At 34.9% G+C, this 17,798-nt stretch overlaps 1 protein-coding gene across 5 annotated transcripts in view; it reads right to left on the reverse strand.

Moving 5' to 3' along the window:
* LOC150101167 (synaptic vesicle glycoprotein 2C-like) overlaps nt 1-17,798 on the reverse strand; it is a 408,918-nt gene that overhangs the window by 102,433 nt on the left and 288,687 nt on the right. For all 5 annotated transcript variants that reach the window (XM_090402054.1, XM_090402053.1, XM_090402055.1 and 2 more), the window contains one exon: nt 9,837-9,970. In XM_090402054.1, the coding sequence (XP_090258180.1) occupies nt 9,837-9,970 (134 nt within the window). The remainder of the gene's footprint in view (nt 1-9,836; nt 9,971-17,798) is intronic.

A 17,798-nucleotide genomic window follows, 5' to 3' on the forward strand; every position in this document is an offset into this window, starting at 1 on the left:
AATGGAGGATTTGTGTTCTTGGATTCTTTTTTCACGAGAACGTCCAGTCTGTCCAAAATAAGAGAGATCACAGTTGCATGGAATTTGATAAACCCCAGGAAGAGATAAAGTTGAGCGGTCTTTAGGAGAAGGAAAATGAGAAGACAATTTGTTAATAGGTGAATACGTAGTTATTAAATCATATTTCTTTAAAATTCTTGCGATAGGGTCTGAAATACTGGAGATATAAGGAATAGGCACTCGACGTATTGAAACTTTGTTGTTTTGTGGAGAATTATAAGAATTGAGAAGACATTGAGTACTTTTTTTCAGAAAAGCCATTGAGTTTCATGTGTTGTTGGATAGTAGAAAGTTCTTTCTGTAGATAATCAAAAGTAGAACAATTAGTTTTGGCTCTTCTGATGAGGCATTTTATAATTCCTGTTTTTTAACAAGGATGATGGGCTGATTCTTTAAGAATATAACGACCTGTGAATGTTGGTTTCCTGTATACTGTAGTTGTAAGAATATTTGAAGGTGACCAGATAAGGAGAACGTCTAAAAAGGATAACTGGTTGTTTTCTTCTAATTCCATAGTAAACTTTATGCGATAATGAAAGGAATTAATATTGTTTAAAAAAGAAGGTAAAGCATTTTTGCTATGAGGCCAAATAGTAAAGATGTCATCTATATATCTTACCCAAAAAGATGGTCGAGGGAAAATAGATGCAAAGAGGACTTTTTCTAAATGTTCTAAATAAAAGTTGGCTAAAGCCGGAGAGAGAGGACTTCCCATGGCCGTAAAATTTATTTTGACAGACGAAATATCCAGAATGTATTACGAAATCGAATAGTTTTATAATATCTTGAGGAAAGATGTCAGCAAGTAATTTTAAAGTTTCCTTGAGAGGTACATTGGTATATAAAGATTCTATATCAAAGATAACCATAAGATCTGTAGGTTGTAATGAGACATTTTTTAATTTGTCTAACCTGGAAAGTCTGGATTGGCTCAACACAGGATTGAAACTGACCACAGCATCTTTTGGTCCAGGACTCGCCTCTTACATAGATCCCGTTATAGGTTCGAACGCTTGTTCAAGGAAAGCGTGGAGGCCTTGCTCCATCGCCCCAACCTGAATCTTAATGACTGTATATCTATATCAAAAATCTGGGAAAGTCTAATCAAGATTACTCATTAATTAATTATTATTTTTTTTTTAAATAGCAAATTCAATCATGTTTCTACTTCAAAATATTCCGTTTCATACTTAGTGATATAACATCACATAGCGTGTTCTAATTTTAATGATCTATTGTTAGTATTCTAGCTTGTATTTTTTAAACTGTTCTTGTAATACCACTGAAGATGGTCTGCTATTTCCAGACCGAAATATTTGGTTAAATAAATATCTTTCTTGTGGTTACGTGATTATATCATTCAGTCTTATGTCACAAGTATCCTTGAAACAACACCTTTATGCAGTTTCTAGATATGGTTCCTTGTTCTTGCTTCATTCCCTCATTCTACAAATATTCTGCAGATTTCCTTGGAAAAATCTACCGGATATCTCTAAGCTCTTCTCAACAACTTACACATCTCAATCTTTTCTCTTATTTACCAGAATCTGTAAATTATGTTCCCTCTTAACTTATATTCTGTAGCCCTGACATTCCTTTCCCAGACATAGAATACAAGTTAAAAATGTCATCTGCCTCTTTCCAGGATTTCCATACTTACCCCAAGATCCAGGAAAGCAACCAAATTATCTTCACCACAGCAACAATCCTCTACATTACCCTCACTATATTCTGTAAAGTTCAATACTATATTTGCTATAGAGGCGACTGACTAAGGTAGTTTCTAACTTCTGGAATGTCGTGTATGAGGAGAAATTGCAAAGGTGCAACTTGCAGAGTCTGATGGACAGGAGGAGGGAAGATACCTACAAGTGAATGATTGGAATGTCTTGCCTGAGAGTGTGGCGTCTGCAGAGAATTTGAGTGTGATTAAAGCACGGTATGATGAGCTGTGTGTTTGATAAAAGGACCTCCTAGATGAGTCTTTGATTATTCTACTTCACCCCACCATGGTACAGTCTTTCAAAATATAAAAACCTTGCACTTATCTGCCAACTGAAATTTCTTTTGTTTCACACAGCACTAATCAGTTCAAATCCACCATATCACCAGTTTTGCATTATCTACCAAAAATGAAATGTGTTTGGTCTGAAGAGAAAATCATACTCCAAACAATTAACACAGGGAATGAATGTAGTAGTTCAGAGTACAAAGCCTTATGGTACTCTACTGGTCGCTTTTCTTCTTTCAGATGCTGCTTCTCCATATGCATCACTGATACTTTCAACATCAGCCAGACTCTGGTCTAATTTACTAATCTACTATCCAAATTCCATTTAACAAAATGTAAACTATTTTTCATGTGACAGACTTCCATGTGATAATTGTTGTTATGCTATCTTCTGTTGTTATGCTATTATAAAATAGGATAATGACATTATGAAAGCTCAAGTATTACTCCAGAAAAGCAGTGACATTTTTCTTTCTTTCACTCAGTGGAACCATTTTAGCTGCAAGACTTGTTAAACTAAGTCAAGGATACTGTTAATTCCCTATTGCATTCCTTCAAAACACATACCAAAATCCCATCCAAGCCCAGCTTTATTAACAGGTAAACTATTTAATATTCTGATGTTAATTATTTAATTATCAAAAGAAAGAGCCACATGGCTTCATTTTATTCTAATTATTTTATTCTAATTCCATTCCAGTTCTTATTTCACCACCTCTAGAAATACTGTCTTTTCACCACTGTAAAGTACCTTAACAAAATGTGATTACTAAATATTTCACTTTGTGTGTGAGAGAGAGAGAGAGAGAGAAAAAGAAAGGGAGGGAGGGAGGGAACTATATCATTGAGTAATTTAATGTATCTGCTTTGAGAGGGAGAAGATTCTTCTTAAACCTGAACAGACGACTCATTAGGTTGAAAAGATCTAATTGAAATGAAGAGGAAAAACATTTCTATCAAATCATAAAGAAATGTCATTACACAAAGGTATAGGCAGATTCCACTACTGTCATGAAGCAGATTGCAGAATTTAATTGATCATGAATTGTTGTTGGAGGGGGGGGGGGTTCAAGCATGATTTGTTAAACCAGCCTCTTATTTCATAAAAAAGTTAGAAAAGCATTTTACTGCAGGATCTATGATGACACAAGTAGTGATAACAATATTACTACTGGTAATAAATAATTTCAAGTGGAAGAATTTCATTTGCCAAATAGTAGAATTTGGCAAATGAAACTGATGTCTAGAGCAATCTACCTAAAACAACCAGGTTCTGTTCTAATACTAAGGATAAAATTTAAACTAAGTAAGAAAGGCTTATTTATTATTAAGGCATTTGACAGGGTGCCACATGATAAGCTGATATTTAAGTTGCAGCACATGGGTCTGGATGTCAGATTGGTCAACTGGATTCAGGATTGGCTGTCTGATAGGTATCAGAGAGTTGTGTATGGTGGAGCAGTTTCAAGAAGGCAGAGGGTTACAAGTGGGGTCCCACAGGGCTCAGTACTAGGACCAATATTGTTTAACCTTTATATCAATGACATTGCCAGTGGATTGCAAGGGGATATTCAGTCGTTTGCGGATGATGCGAAGCTGGAAAGGATTATTAGTAATAGTGCAGATGTGGTAGCCCTGCAAGTGGATTTGAATAAGCTAGATAGATGGACAAATGAATGGGGGGTTTCAGTTTAATACAGCAAAATGTAAGGTCTTGAGGTTTGAGAAACATCGATGGGATGCTGCATTCTCTATGGGAGGAGTTATACTGGAGGAAGTAGGGGGGAGACAAGAGATCTAGGGTTGATGATTGATAGAAACCTGAAATTTAGGGGACATATTGCAAAGGTTGTGAAGGTAACACAGAGGATTGCTGCAATTATGAGAAGGACACTGACCTGCAGAGATAAGAGGGTTATCATTCTGTTGTATAAGTCTCTGATCAGACCACACTTGGACTATTGTTCTCAGATCTGGTCTCCAGGATTTGAAGGGGATAAATTAACTGTGGAAAGGATACAAAGACAGATGACAAAGATGGTTTCAGGACTGTACAAGGATAGTTATGAGGATCGGCTGAGGGAATGTGGACTGCAGAGTTTGGTGGATAGAAGGAGAGGTGATATGATTGAGATTTTTAAACTGTTGAGAGGTGGTTACAGGGTTGACACTGGGAAGTTCTTTCGCTTGGTTGAACAGCGGGAAGGAGTGATGACAAGAGGCCATCCCTGGAAGTTACGAAAGGAAACTGTGAGCAAGAGGGTGAGGAGTGGTTTCTTTGCGTGGAGGGTGGTTGAACCGTAGAATGCATTGCCTGATGGAGTGGTGAGAACAAGAACAGTCAATGAGTTTAAGGAGTGGTATGATACCTCCCACGATGAGTCTTTTGACTCCATGGAGGCCTGAATAATAATAATAATTATTATTATTATTATTTGTTATTATAATAATACTAATATTATAATAATACCTTATAATACTAAGGATTTTAGCATTACTTCATGGTAAGAATATTTTCAGCTCTTTTGATACATTTCATTTTCAAAACAGACTATATATTACTCTTATTCATATTACACAAAATCAAAAACTACAATACATTCAAAAAGAAATGCAACCTGCGAGGGGAAAAAAAAAATCTAGTATAGGTATCATTACATTACAGATGCTGTTGTAAGTGATGGCCATTATTGTTCCTCATACCCCTGTACAATGATAAATGCTTGTTTTGTATATGAGTCAACTCCATTAACTATTATTATTATTATTACCCCAAGACCTCATGGAGTCAAAGACTTATCTGAGAGATCCTTTTTATCACACACACACACAGCTCGTCATACTGTGTAAATACACTCAAACTCCCTCCAGACACCACACTCTAAGGCAAGGCATTCCAATCATTTAAAACTCTGCACAAAAAAAACCTGCTTCTCACACTCTTTTTATAGTTACCAGGGATGAGCTCTGGTTCTCCCACTATTTTCTGTAGAACTTCTCCAGCATTGATCCTATAACAACCCCTTATTAACTTATAAGTCTCTATCATATCTCCCCTCTTCCTTCTCTCCACGAGACTCTGCAAATTACATCTTTTCAATCTTTCCTCATACTCAACATTCCAGAGGTCAGAAACTACCTTAGTCAGTCGTCTTTGGACCCTTTCCAACATCTCTTCATCCTTCTGAAAACCCGGTGACCAAATCTGGGCACAATAGTCCAAGTGTGGCCTAATCAAAGCCTTATACATTGGAACAAGTATCTCCCTACTTCTACATGTCATTGTCCTCCGCATCATTCCCAGAAGTCTTTGTGTTGTCTTCACAATTTTGGCTATGTGTTTCCTAAATTTCAGATCCTTATCCACTATCACCCCCAGATCTCTTATTTCCTCCATCTCCAATAATATATTCTCACCAAGCATAAATTCTGCATCCCATCTTTGTTTTCCAAATTTTAAAACCTTACATTTTGCAACATCGAACTCGCATCCCCATTTCCATGCCCAATCACTCAATTTATTCAAATCTTCTATAAGGCCACAACATCTCTACTCTTCATGGTTCATCCCAACTTTGCATCCTCTGCAAACAACTGAATATCTCCATCCAAATCTTCACCAATATCATTAATATACAAGTTAAACAGTAATGGCCCTAAAGAAGACCCCTGAGGCAATCCACTAGTGACTTTCCTTTTTCCTGGATATTGCTCCCCCATACACAACTTGTTGATACCTATCAGATAGCCAGTCTCCAATCCAATATCCAACCCCATCTGCTCTAGTTTGACTGTCAACGTGTCATGAGGTAATCTATCAAAAGCCTTTGCGAAATTCAAGTATATTACTGTGTATCCTTCTCCTCTGTCCAAGGAAACAGTCACTTTATTGTAATAAGTAAGTGGATTACTAAAGCATGACTTCCCTTTAGCAAATCCATGCTGTCCATCAAAGATAATATCATTGTTGTCAACCCAATTCTGGATCCTAGCTCTCACAAGCTTCTCACAACTTAACCACAACGCCTGACACACAGATACGCCTATAGTTTGATGCTTGAGTTCGATCACCTCCTTTATGAAGTGGCACAATCTTGCCCTCCTTCCACTCTTTAGGAACTTGGCCAAATGCAAGACTCGTATTAAAAAAATATGTCAAGGCAGGTGTCAACTCCCTGGCACATTCCTTCAGAATACGTGGTGATATATTATCAAGTCCCACAGCCTTATTAACATCTAGTTTGCTCACCTCCCCCATATACCTCTTGCTCAATTACAGTCAGTCTCTCCTCCCCATCATCAACTGCTCTCTATCTCTTCATGAAGTCAATTCACGAGATTGAAAGACCTTTATGAACTGTTCATTAAGTATTTCCACGATGCATTCCACAACAGCTGTCTTTATACCATTGTCTCCAATCAATGTCATCCTTCCATAATCATTCTTTCTTTTGCTGGCTACATAATTATGAGCTTTTCATAATTATTATTATCCAGGCCTCCATGGATAATAAGTCAAAAGACTCATCGTGGGAGTGTGTGGCTATGTGTCCCCTAAATTTCAGATCCTTATCCACTATCACCCCCAGATCTCTTATTTCCTCCACACCTCCAACAATATATCCTCACCAAGCATAAACTCTGCATCCCATCCCCCTTGTAGTTCCACATATACCTTTTTCTCACAGGGGTCCTCAAGCTGCTGGCAACCACCCAGGTAATTGCCTCATGGTAACTCTCACCAATTGGTGAATGATTTGACACCTCATTTACATTCATGACTTATTTTTCACGATATTAACAACACCACACACACTTTTATCACAAAGATGTTTTATTAACGCTTATATTTTGCTGATTTTCAACTCAGCATCATCAGAGCACAACACACTTGTAAACGCGACAGTGAGTGAGTGAAACAATATAATTGTAAAAGACAAAAGATCTAAAGTCCTATTTTTTGGCACCTTCTAACAGGGAAAAAAAAAAAAAAAAAAAAAAAAAAACAGCAGCTATCCAGGAGTTTTTCTTAGGATAACCATCTCCCAAATTTTTGGCAAATTAATGCAACCATATTTATTAAGGCTGGGAGAATTCTTCAAAGCCATTGCTGACTCAAAAAATAATCTTTCAGATCTATAACGACTCCTAAATAGCACATTCGTTTTCCTCCATCTAATCCTGTGTGAAGGAGTGTTCAAAGCGTGGTCTGCCAGTCCCGATTTGCCATAGTAATAGTAGCGAATGTATCTTTTATGTTCTTCCAGGCGGATGTTCACTGATCTTCCTGTTTGCCCATAACAGGAGAAGTCACAGTCACAAGGCACTTCATACACTCCTGGGTGTGCTAAAGGGTGAAGTTTATCCTTAGGCGAGCGGATCAGAGTTGCCAGCTTGACATGAGGTTTGAAAGTGGTACGAAGGCCATGTTTCAACATTAATTTGGCTATCTTTTCCGATGTACCTCTGATATAGGGAATAGAAATGGTCATGTTGTATTCTTGTGTATTAGGGGAGGGCAGAGTAATGGGCCTATGTAGTATTTTATCTATTTTGTAGGGATTGTAGTCTTTGGCTAATAACGTAGCACAGATATTGGAGTTCAGTGGTCAGAGCTGTATCTTTAGAACAAATGGCTCTGGGCTCTGTGTGTAAGTGTTTTTAAAATGCTGTACTGTTGGACTGGATGATGATGTGATTGTTTATGTAGGTATCTTCCTGTGTGTGTGTAGGCTTTCTGTAAATAGAAAAAGATAGTGATCCATCTGAAAGGCAGGTGACTAATGTGTCAAGAAATGGTAAACAGTTATTTGATTCTTTTTCTACTGTGAAGTGAATTTTGGGGTGTTGGCTGTTTAGGTAGATGACAAAAGCATCCAAAGTGTGGATGCTTTTTTTTTTTCGTTAGAGGGTGCCAAAAAAATAGGACTTTAGATCTTTTGTCTTTTACAATTATATTGTTTCACCCACTCACTGTTGTGTTTACAGGTGTGTTGTGCTCTGATGATGCCGAGTTGAAAATCAGCAAAATATAAGCATTAATAAAACATCTTTGTGATAAAAGTGTGTGTGTGGTGTTGTTAATATCGTGAAAAATAAGTCATGAATAACCATCAACACCTAAGCTTATCTGTTAGCTCATTTACAATTACATCCTCTGATGAGATGACCAAATCCAAGACCCTCAGTCCTCACATGCCCTCTGTTACATACTGTCTGAGGTAGTTATCCCTCAAAAACTCAAGAAACTCATTTTCTTTACTTCCAGTTGCTATCTCATCATTCCAGTCTATATTGCCATAATTAAAATCACTCATAATGATCACTCCTTTTCTTATTTTTTTTTGGCTAATTTGATCATACATTTCATTATCACCACCATCCACATTATCTGGTCTATAACAACATTCAACCATGTATTTGATTCCATTCACCTCTATCTCACACCATTTACCTCTTGCATCTCTACTTTGTATGGACATAACTCTTTCTCTATCATCAATAGCATGCATATATAATACAACTATAATGTGTAATTTTGTTTCAGATCATTAAAGACATTACTAGTGTGCAGCCTTCAAAGAAAATCATAAGACCAGAATTTGAAGATAATTATGAAGAATTCTACCATTATGCTACATCTGCACAACAAATATGATGAAGCTGAGAGAATCACTGAAGCACAAAAGAAGCTGAAAGCCTTCATGTTGCCATGTTAAACAGCTTAAAGAAATCCATAAAGATACTTTCAACATGAAACAGCACATTTCTTGGCCCTGCATATATGTTTATCTGACACTAGAAAGTTCTGATAAACACCTAAAACAAAAATGATATTGAAGCAACTGATATAACCACAAGAAAGAAAGAACATGAGGATATAAGAATATAAGAACATAAGTTACCTTCATAACTCTGCTACTTGTATGTTCTTTCTTTCTTGTGGTTATATCAGTTGCTTTAATATAATTTTTGTTTTATGTGTTTATCCAAACTTTCCAGACCCCTCCCCACCTTGTAATGTTCAGGGAAAAAAAAGAAAGCAGAATATGTATCCCTGAAAAATTAAAGCACTATACAAGTTGTTAAAGAAAACCACATCAACCAATTCAGGGAGTAGTTCCTAATGTAGAAGAGCTGAATTATTGGTTTTGGACATACTAAATAGTTTATTTGGATGGGTACGTCAGCTCTTAGAATAACCAATATGGCTGATAGAAAATCTTCATTAGTTCAGAATTTCTCTGCATTCCTAAACAGCTGGAGTTTGTTGTACAGTATCATAAACGAGATGCTTTATCACTTTTTTTAATAAGATATCAAATGGATTATATTATGTTGCAGCTGTGCAAAGATTTCCAGAAACTTAGCAAAATTAACTGCAATATCTTTTCAACATAACAATACTCATTGCTAGGACTTCCTGAACGTAAATTTTTAAATTTGTGTTTCACAAGCAGCTGATTTTAAAATCTCATATTCATAAATATTATGAAAGTCAATGTTTTGTTCTGCTACATGCAAATTTTGGACATAGCATTCAAATACTTTACATACAATAGAGAAATTATCAACTCAAATTCAGCACAACACAGACCATACAAAAGATACATTACAAGTGTTTTGCAAATACAGCTCAGTATATACCTATATGAAAAACATAACAAATGTCACTTTGAATTAATGATATCTATAACGTAATGTGACCCACACCAGCTTCTTCCACATATTGCACCTCATTTTAAAGACTGTATTTCATACTAACCTCAAGCAGAAACCTTGGACTTTCTGGCAGGAATATTAAGCCCATGATAGAGATAACAGACGGAATAGCACATACTAAAAGGAACACTCGCCAACTGCTAAAGTGAAGTCTACCAGTCTCTAGGAGAAAAGATCCTGAAATAAAACAAATTATTAAGTTTAAAAACTTTTTAGTTTAAACTTTGTTGCTTCAATCTTCAGTGATATAAAAAATAAAATAAAATAAAGAATGTCTGTCCCAATTTTACTTTTAGGTCAATCAAGTATCTAACAGAGGTTGTAATAACTGATGACAGAATTACTTTATGCCATAAATCTCTTTATGTCAACACTTTTGTGGTTGTCCAAAAGATATTGCAGTAGGAAAGATAACTTAAGTATAAAAGAATTTCTCAGAGAGAATTATAACATACCTAGAAGTTGACTTATTATGGAAAATAATTACAAAATGCTGATATGCATTCAGAAAAAAAATCTCTGGTAATCCAATAAACTTTCAAGAAATGATTCACTTCAAATATGGTGAAATTCCTTGGTCCACAATAAATACAAGATGTTCAAATTAACAAAAGAAATTGGTCCCTAATCTAGTTTCTTGCCAGCACCTAGGTAATCAGCAGACTTGTTTATCAGTCTGACTTGCAGAAAATTCTTTCATGGTCTAATATCAAGTATGACAATTCTTATACCAGTTGTATTTTCAATGGAAAAGTAGGTTCTTTTAGCTTCTTTCTGCATTGAAAGAGATTAATGGAATGAGTTTCATTGCTCTTCTTCAACTTAAGTAACATGCAGTAATGACTGACACTAGTAAGACAAGGGTGTTTTACAATAAGAATATTTCTAGATTCCAGGTAAGGGCTTGGCAGCATAATCACAATTACTTTCAGATTTCAGTACTATGTAAAAATGCTCTGTTTCTCTGTTAACATAGACTCACCCAGGTACTTTCACTATAATACACTTCCAAAATCAGTATTTTGAGGTTAATATAGGATTTTTCCTTTAAAGTTGTCCCTTTAAAAGAATCACTGTCACCACAGAATTTAATAAGTCCTATTACTGATGTCACTCCAAGGATATGCATTTCACTTACTCCATAATCTATTTCTTAATCACAGACTCCAGTGTTCACAATACTGAAGATTAAATAGTCTAACTGGATTTATTCCTATATGCTGTTTGACAAAAACATCCATTTATTCTGAAATTCAGACTGGATAGCACTAAACACTGTTATTATTCAAGTACACAGTGCAAAATGCTTGCACATATGAAAACACATATCAGATGACAGCAGTTTGCAGGTTCAGTCTCTTTTAATATTAGATGACTACCTAAAGGGTTTATAGAATCATATAATACTGCGTAAAAATAAATACAAAGAGGAGGATTAAAGTAACAGTTGAAAAATAATTTGTTTTTGCTAAAATGTAATAATCATGGTGATACTACAGTTACAATTCATCATATATTTTCCGCAAGGTAGAATTCACTGTTATTGCATAGTGAGAGAACACATTTTCTGGTGTTCATTGATAATTATCTGAGTGAAGGAGTGTGTTTTGGTATGACTGTAATGAATATGAGCAGCATGTGTTTTTAAATTCTAAAAAGTGGAATTTGAATTGTGGAAAGTGTTAATTACAAAATCACTGAAAGTTTATTTTTTCACTTGGTTAGAGTATAATAAAATTAGTTTAATCCTTTATCCAAGTGTGAGCAAACAAAGTTTGCGCCTGAAGTATCTTCAGGACTAGGGTAAAGTGATACAACACCAGGGCAACTCGTTGCAAAGGTGGAGAAAGCTACCAACACTCCTAACTCAGTATCTCCTATAATGCAAAACACATCTCCTTGCGGATATGTCTAATGTTATGCATTAAAGGAAGGGCCACTACCCAGATTAGTTTCGACCTTTATTGAGGTCTCACTGAAGAGACCTCAATAAAGGTCGAAACTAGTCCGCAAGGAGATGTGTTTTGCATTATAGGAGATACTGAGTTAGGAGTGTTGGTAGCTTTCTCCACCTTTGCAACGAGTTGCCCTGGTGTTGTATCACTTTACCCTAGTCCTGAAGATACTTTCAGGTGCAAACTTTGTTTGCTCACACTTGGATAAAGGATTAAACTAATTTTATTATACAAAATCACTGTCTGTACACATGAATATAGTTAACATAGTGGTAAGAACAAATGTTGGTTTAGCATTTTGAATATTTTCAAGGATGATTTGGTGTCAAGATAGCATATATAGCATATATATGCAGACAAGAATGTTGAGAATGTATATACTGAGAAAATAAGAGGAATGATGGTGGATTTGTAGAAAATGTGATAATATAATATAATGTAGTGATTTTATGAATATGAGTAGTGAATAAGAGGTTAAAGATAGCAGGCAGAAAACAAGAGAGAATGGAGAATAGAAAGTTTTGAGTGACTGCAGGCAGAATGATAAGCAAGTGACAAATAGCATTAAACAACAGAAAAGAAGTACTAGTAAACAAGAGAGTGTGCAAGTGTTGGTATGCTAGGGAATGCAATTAGTAGAATGCAAGAACCAAAATCAAAATTGGTAAAGGGTGAGCAATAAGATGATATGCAGCAGGACATGACTTGATTGATGGATAGAAACAGAACTGTTCAAAAGGGATGTGAAAAATAACCAGGTGGGGAGTAACGAATGATTCAAAAATGGTACTGTATGGAAATTCAGTTATTAGAAGCATTGCAAATGAAAGGGTGCACAAGATTTGTTTACGTTCCAGGAGGGAGGGTGAGTGGAGCAATTGAGAAAAGAGAGTGTGTGTATATATATATATATTACTTAGTCATTCAGCTGAAGAAAAATCCTATACAGGTCTTTCAACTTGTGGCCAGAATGACTGTGGGAAGATGACATCAGTTGATGGAAAGCGTAAACCAGTAATCATTGAAGAAATAATCAAAGTATTTAATGGTGGAAAGTGTACAAAGGGAACACTGAAGAAACAGTCTAAATATTTAATTAACAATTCATTAAGGCACTTCATGCTGGGGAATGCTATTTCAAAGCTTGAGGAAGAGATAGAAGTGAACAGAAATACCCAAGTAAACTATATTAATAAGGTAGAGAGGGGATGCTTTAAAACTGCATGCATTTTCCAGAAAAGTTAATCTTACCCTTGATACACTGCACAAAGGGAGTGTCAAAAGTGAGGCTTCAAATTATAGGCTATTTGGTATTTGAAGTGGTGGTAAAGGTGTTGGAAAGTACGATGAATCAACAGAATTTTCTCTGAAGGTCAGCACTATATTGGAAATTTACTGATATATTGTAACAGGGGGCAGAAGTATTGGGACACTTTTTTGCTAAACCTATCATAAAATAGTAGTTTTGGATTGGGTCCTATAACTAAGGATCAGACTTGACTGCAACTAGGATTCTAATCACATGGTCTCTCTCTCTCTCACCTAGAGTTGATGAGAGTCATGATATGAAGGATAAATAGCCATTCAGAAGTATCAAGGAGAATGGAATTTATATGGAATTATAAGGCAGATAACTATAATAATCTTGCAAATCAGGTTGGGGTAGTTCCACGAGTAGAAGAATTGAAGGCAGAGACCTCTGCAGTGCAAGGGAGAAAAATTAAGAAATATTTATTGACAGTAATGGTATTCCTTTAGTAGAAAAGGATAACATGACTTAGTGTATAAAGTGAATGACTAATAAAATGAAACAGAACAGCAGATGAAAAGAGGTTATGAAAAACGTATACACACACAGAGAGAGAGAGCATTTACATAAGGAATATAAGACTCAAGCCAACAAAATAACTAGTATAGTAAGCAATGCAAAAATGGAATATCAGAGGAGACAAGCACTGCAATCCAAAGAAAATCCTAAGGAATTCTTTCATTATGTGGACAGTAGGATAAAAAAAATGATTGTGGTCAAATGACCCTGTTGCATGGAAATGGGATCAAGTGACCTATTAAGATGATATAGTGGAGATGCTTAATGATTACTGGGATATTTCATCCTGGGAAAGCAGGTTTTATTCCTGGAGGAATGGAGTGGGTTGAAAGTGAGAAAATTTATGTTGTATATCAAGCACTCTGGCTGGATGAAATTTTGTCACATGTTTTAAGAGAACATGCTAAAGAACCAGTAGCTCTATTGATATGGCTATTCAATAGAACTATTGAATAGCCAAAAAGAGTGGAAGGAGGGCAAGATAGAGATAACATCACCCCATTACATAAGGGTGATGTTAGAATTGAGATATCAAATTATAGACTAGTATTTCCTCTGTAGTTATTAAGATTTTGGAAATATTAGTGAGAGATCATTATCTGTGACATAAGTTTCAGTAACACAGTGTTGGATATCAGGTTAGTGAATTGGATTGGAAATTTCCAATAGATATCAGAGAGTTATGTAAGGGAAAACAGTATCAAGGAAAACGAATGTTGCAAGTAGGATTCCACAGGGCTCAATACTGGGACTTAACTGTTTAATCTTTATGTCAATGACACTATTATTGGATTGTAATGAGATATTCAATTGTATGCTGATGTGGTGGACTTTTAGGAGGATTTGAATAGGCAAATGAATGGTGATTTAGTTTAATGCAACTAAAGGAGAGGTCTTGAAATTTGTGATCCATGGATGGGAAGTTGCATACTCTATTGGTGGAACTACACTAGAGGAAGTAGTGGAGGAGGCAAGGAATCTTGGGGTGATAGTCAATAGAAATTTGAAGTTTATGGAACATATCAAAATCCTGATTAAAAATGCTTAAATAGCTATTTAAATACAATATCCTTTTACACAACTAATCAATATGGGTTTAGATCCAGATGCAATACTGAAAAAGCACTATTGGAGTTTCTTAAAACTGTCTATAGTGGAATAAATCAAGGAATGCACACAGCTGCCATTTTTTTTTTTTTATATATATCTAAGGAGTTCAACTGTGTTCATCATGAGCTATTGCTACTGAAAATGTCCAAATATGGGAGGAATTACTAATGACTGGTTCAGATCCTATCTGAATAATAGAAAACAACATACCAGAGCTATGATACATTTAAAAGTGCAACAAACATAATAAAATACGGAATTCTGCAAGGGTCAGTACTAGGACCCATCCTATTTATAATATATGTTAATGATCTATGTAAATACAAACTTTTTGGCAAAATGATATCCTTTGCTGACAATACAGCACTATTATACACCGAAACAACCCTTGAAGATCTAAAAAATCGGATTAATAGTGATATGTTAAAAATAAGTATATGGTTTAGCAACAACGGACTTAACATTAATACTGATAAAACGAGATATGTTCTTCACATTAACAGATAAGTTAGACCACAATATAACTATAAATTTTGTTAAACTGTGAATGAAATTATTTTGTATGTTTTTGTTCTTCATTCATATTTAACATAATCTACCATATACCAAGCAAGACTTGTTTAAATATTATTAAATTTATTTTATTTATTGCTATGTTAATATTATAAGAATTTGTATTTAACATGTTTTACTGTGTATTAATTGAAATGTAAATATTCTCTATTTATTCCTGTTTATAGAAGTTTAACGTTATGCAATAGCTCAATTTTATTATGTTTTGTTTTGTTGTCATGGAGACGTATGTAAGTGAGCGAGTGCGAGTTTGGAACAGTGCATGAAGAGAATGTTGAAAGTTTATTGAAAAGAGTTAAAGAGATCACGAGAACAATTTAGGCGGGAAGAACGGATATATATATAGGTGAGGAACGCTGAAAATATTAAAAGAAGGGTAGAGAGGAAAAAAAGAGTGATTGGCATTCAGTTGGAATCAGAGCATTCAGCATTCGGGGAATCAGAGTGCGATATTAGAGAGTCGGCAAGTCACTCAAGCAGCTAATTTAAGTCTACTAGTCGAGAAGCAGTTAGCTAATAAGTTGTAGAATAACAATTATAGCTACGGAAAACAGCTGAGAGACTATTAAATAGACTAGCGATACTTGAGTTGAGATTTAATTTCAGCGCTGATCTTTCAAGGACAAAGCACGAAGTTACTAGAGAATACTAGAGGCTGTAAAGTTGAAGTTCACCGTTAGCTGTGTTTAGAATTATAGTGCCTAAAGAATTAATTGAATGCCGGAGGAATGAACAACTGTGCATATAAAACCTAAAGTTAAGGAATTATTGTGTTACCTTAATTCATGAGTGATCAGTAGTGCTTCATGCAAGAACGTCTGATTATGTGTATTGTGACTGTGAATTAATTCAGTTAATGCTTAGAAGATTTATTTTAATGAGTGCCATTAATTGTTAAAAGTGTTTATGGTTATAAAAAGTGTTTGTGTATAAGTTGATGAAGATAGAAGATTATCGGTAAGATTATTCCAACCATTAATATTCCTATACAGAGAAGTGTGCGAGTTTCATCCTAGAATTTCCCTATACTAACAGTAACTATTGCAGAGAATTAGCTGAAGTGTAAAATTAAAAGTGTTTGTTTGTAAAGAGGTGTTACTGCAATTTTTATTGTAATTGGAACTTAAGGAACTGTGAGAAGACTGTATTATAGAGATAACAGATTTACCATTGTCTGAGTTTGTATGATTGTACTTATCAGAGAAGCTAAAATGTTTGTGATATCTTAATTACTGATTTGAATTTAAGTGTAAAATTTGTGATTTTAAAATTAAATGTTTGTTTTTGTTAATCAAGGTTGTATTTTGCCTGAATCTCTTTTACTGCACCATTCATAAAATATTTGAATCAAAGCAGGTAAATTAAGTAAGTTAAATATACTCGGCCAGTATATATAATAACAACATATAAGGGAAAGGTGGTTAAGAGTTGATTTATCTTCAATTCTTGAACTAATTCAGACATAAAGTGGCACAGTGTTTAAATATAAATTTTCTTTATATTTGAATTAGAAATCAACTTGTAACCTATCAACTAGTTAAGAACATCGTGATAACCATATATCGGATCCAAAGTATAGATAAAGAAGAAGTAGGATCCAACAATATATACTTCACATTAACAGATAAGTTAGACCACAATAACTATAAAATGGCATGAAAGGAAATGTAGTGACATTCTAAATTGTAAATGTAGCTTAATCAAAAAAACAAAATCCGTCAGGTATATGGGCCTCCATATTGATAGCAATTTGAAGTGGAACTCCCACACCACTTTCTTAACAAATAAGTTCAGGTTCATAACTAACAGAATATATTATGTTAAAAAATTTGTAAATGCAGCATTTTTAAGATGTTTATGCTATTCCTGGGTAAATTCTTCACTGCAATATGGCATTACCTGTTGGGGCAGAGACTATTATAACAATCTGCTTCCATTAATAAGAATACAAAACAGAATAATTAGAGCCATAACTACTACTGACTTCAACCAACAATCTGTATGTCATTCATAATATTCTACCACTTCAGAAACTATATCTCTATGGTTGTCTGTAAAAAAGAAACACTGAAAGTTTCTTGGTATATAATGTAGACTATGGATTACACTGCAGTCGAAACATGCTGGTAGTACCCAAGGCAAACAAAGAAATTTTTCATAAATCCTTCGAGTACCTAGCGACAAGCAGCTATAATAAACTTCCAAATGAAATTAAATCTATAACCTCAGAATATGCATTCAGAAAAAGATTGAGAGACTACCTCACAGGATTAAACAACGTTGACATTTACTTTAAACATAGTATAAGAGATTATTATAACTCATATATCATAACCAATTAAGGTACCTAGTTATTTTATAAATTAGTATATATTGATATACTAATTAGTTCATTCAGTTGGGTATTAATATATTAACATGTCCATCATTACAACTGGTAAAGTAGCCCTCATAGATGCGGTCCCTGGACTCTCAGTGACTGTTTTGAGCTAATTACTTCTCTAGTAACCAGTATGGCTACGGCCCTTGGTTACACATA

The sequence above is a fragment of the Typopeltis vanoorti genome, chromosome 12 (assembly GCF_054136105.1).
Source record: "Typopeltis vanoorti isolate ZY-2024b chromosome 12, IOZ_Tvanoo_1.0, whole genome shotgun sequence".
Taxonomy (NCBI): Eukaryota; Metazoa; Arthropoda; class Arachnida; order Uropygi; family Thelyphonidae; genus Typopeltis; species Typopeltis vanoorti.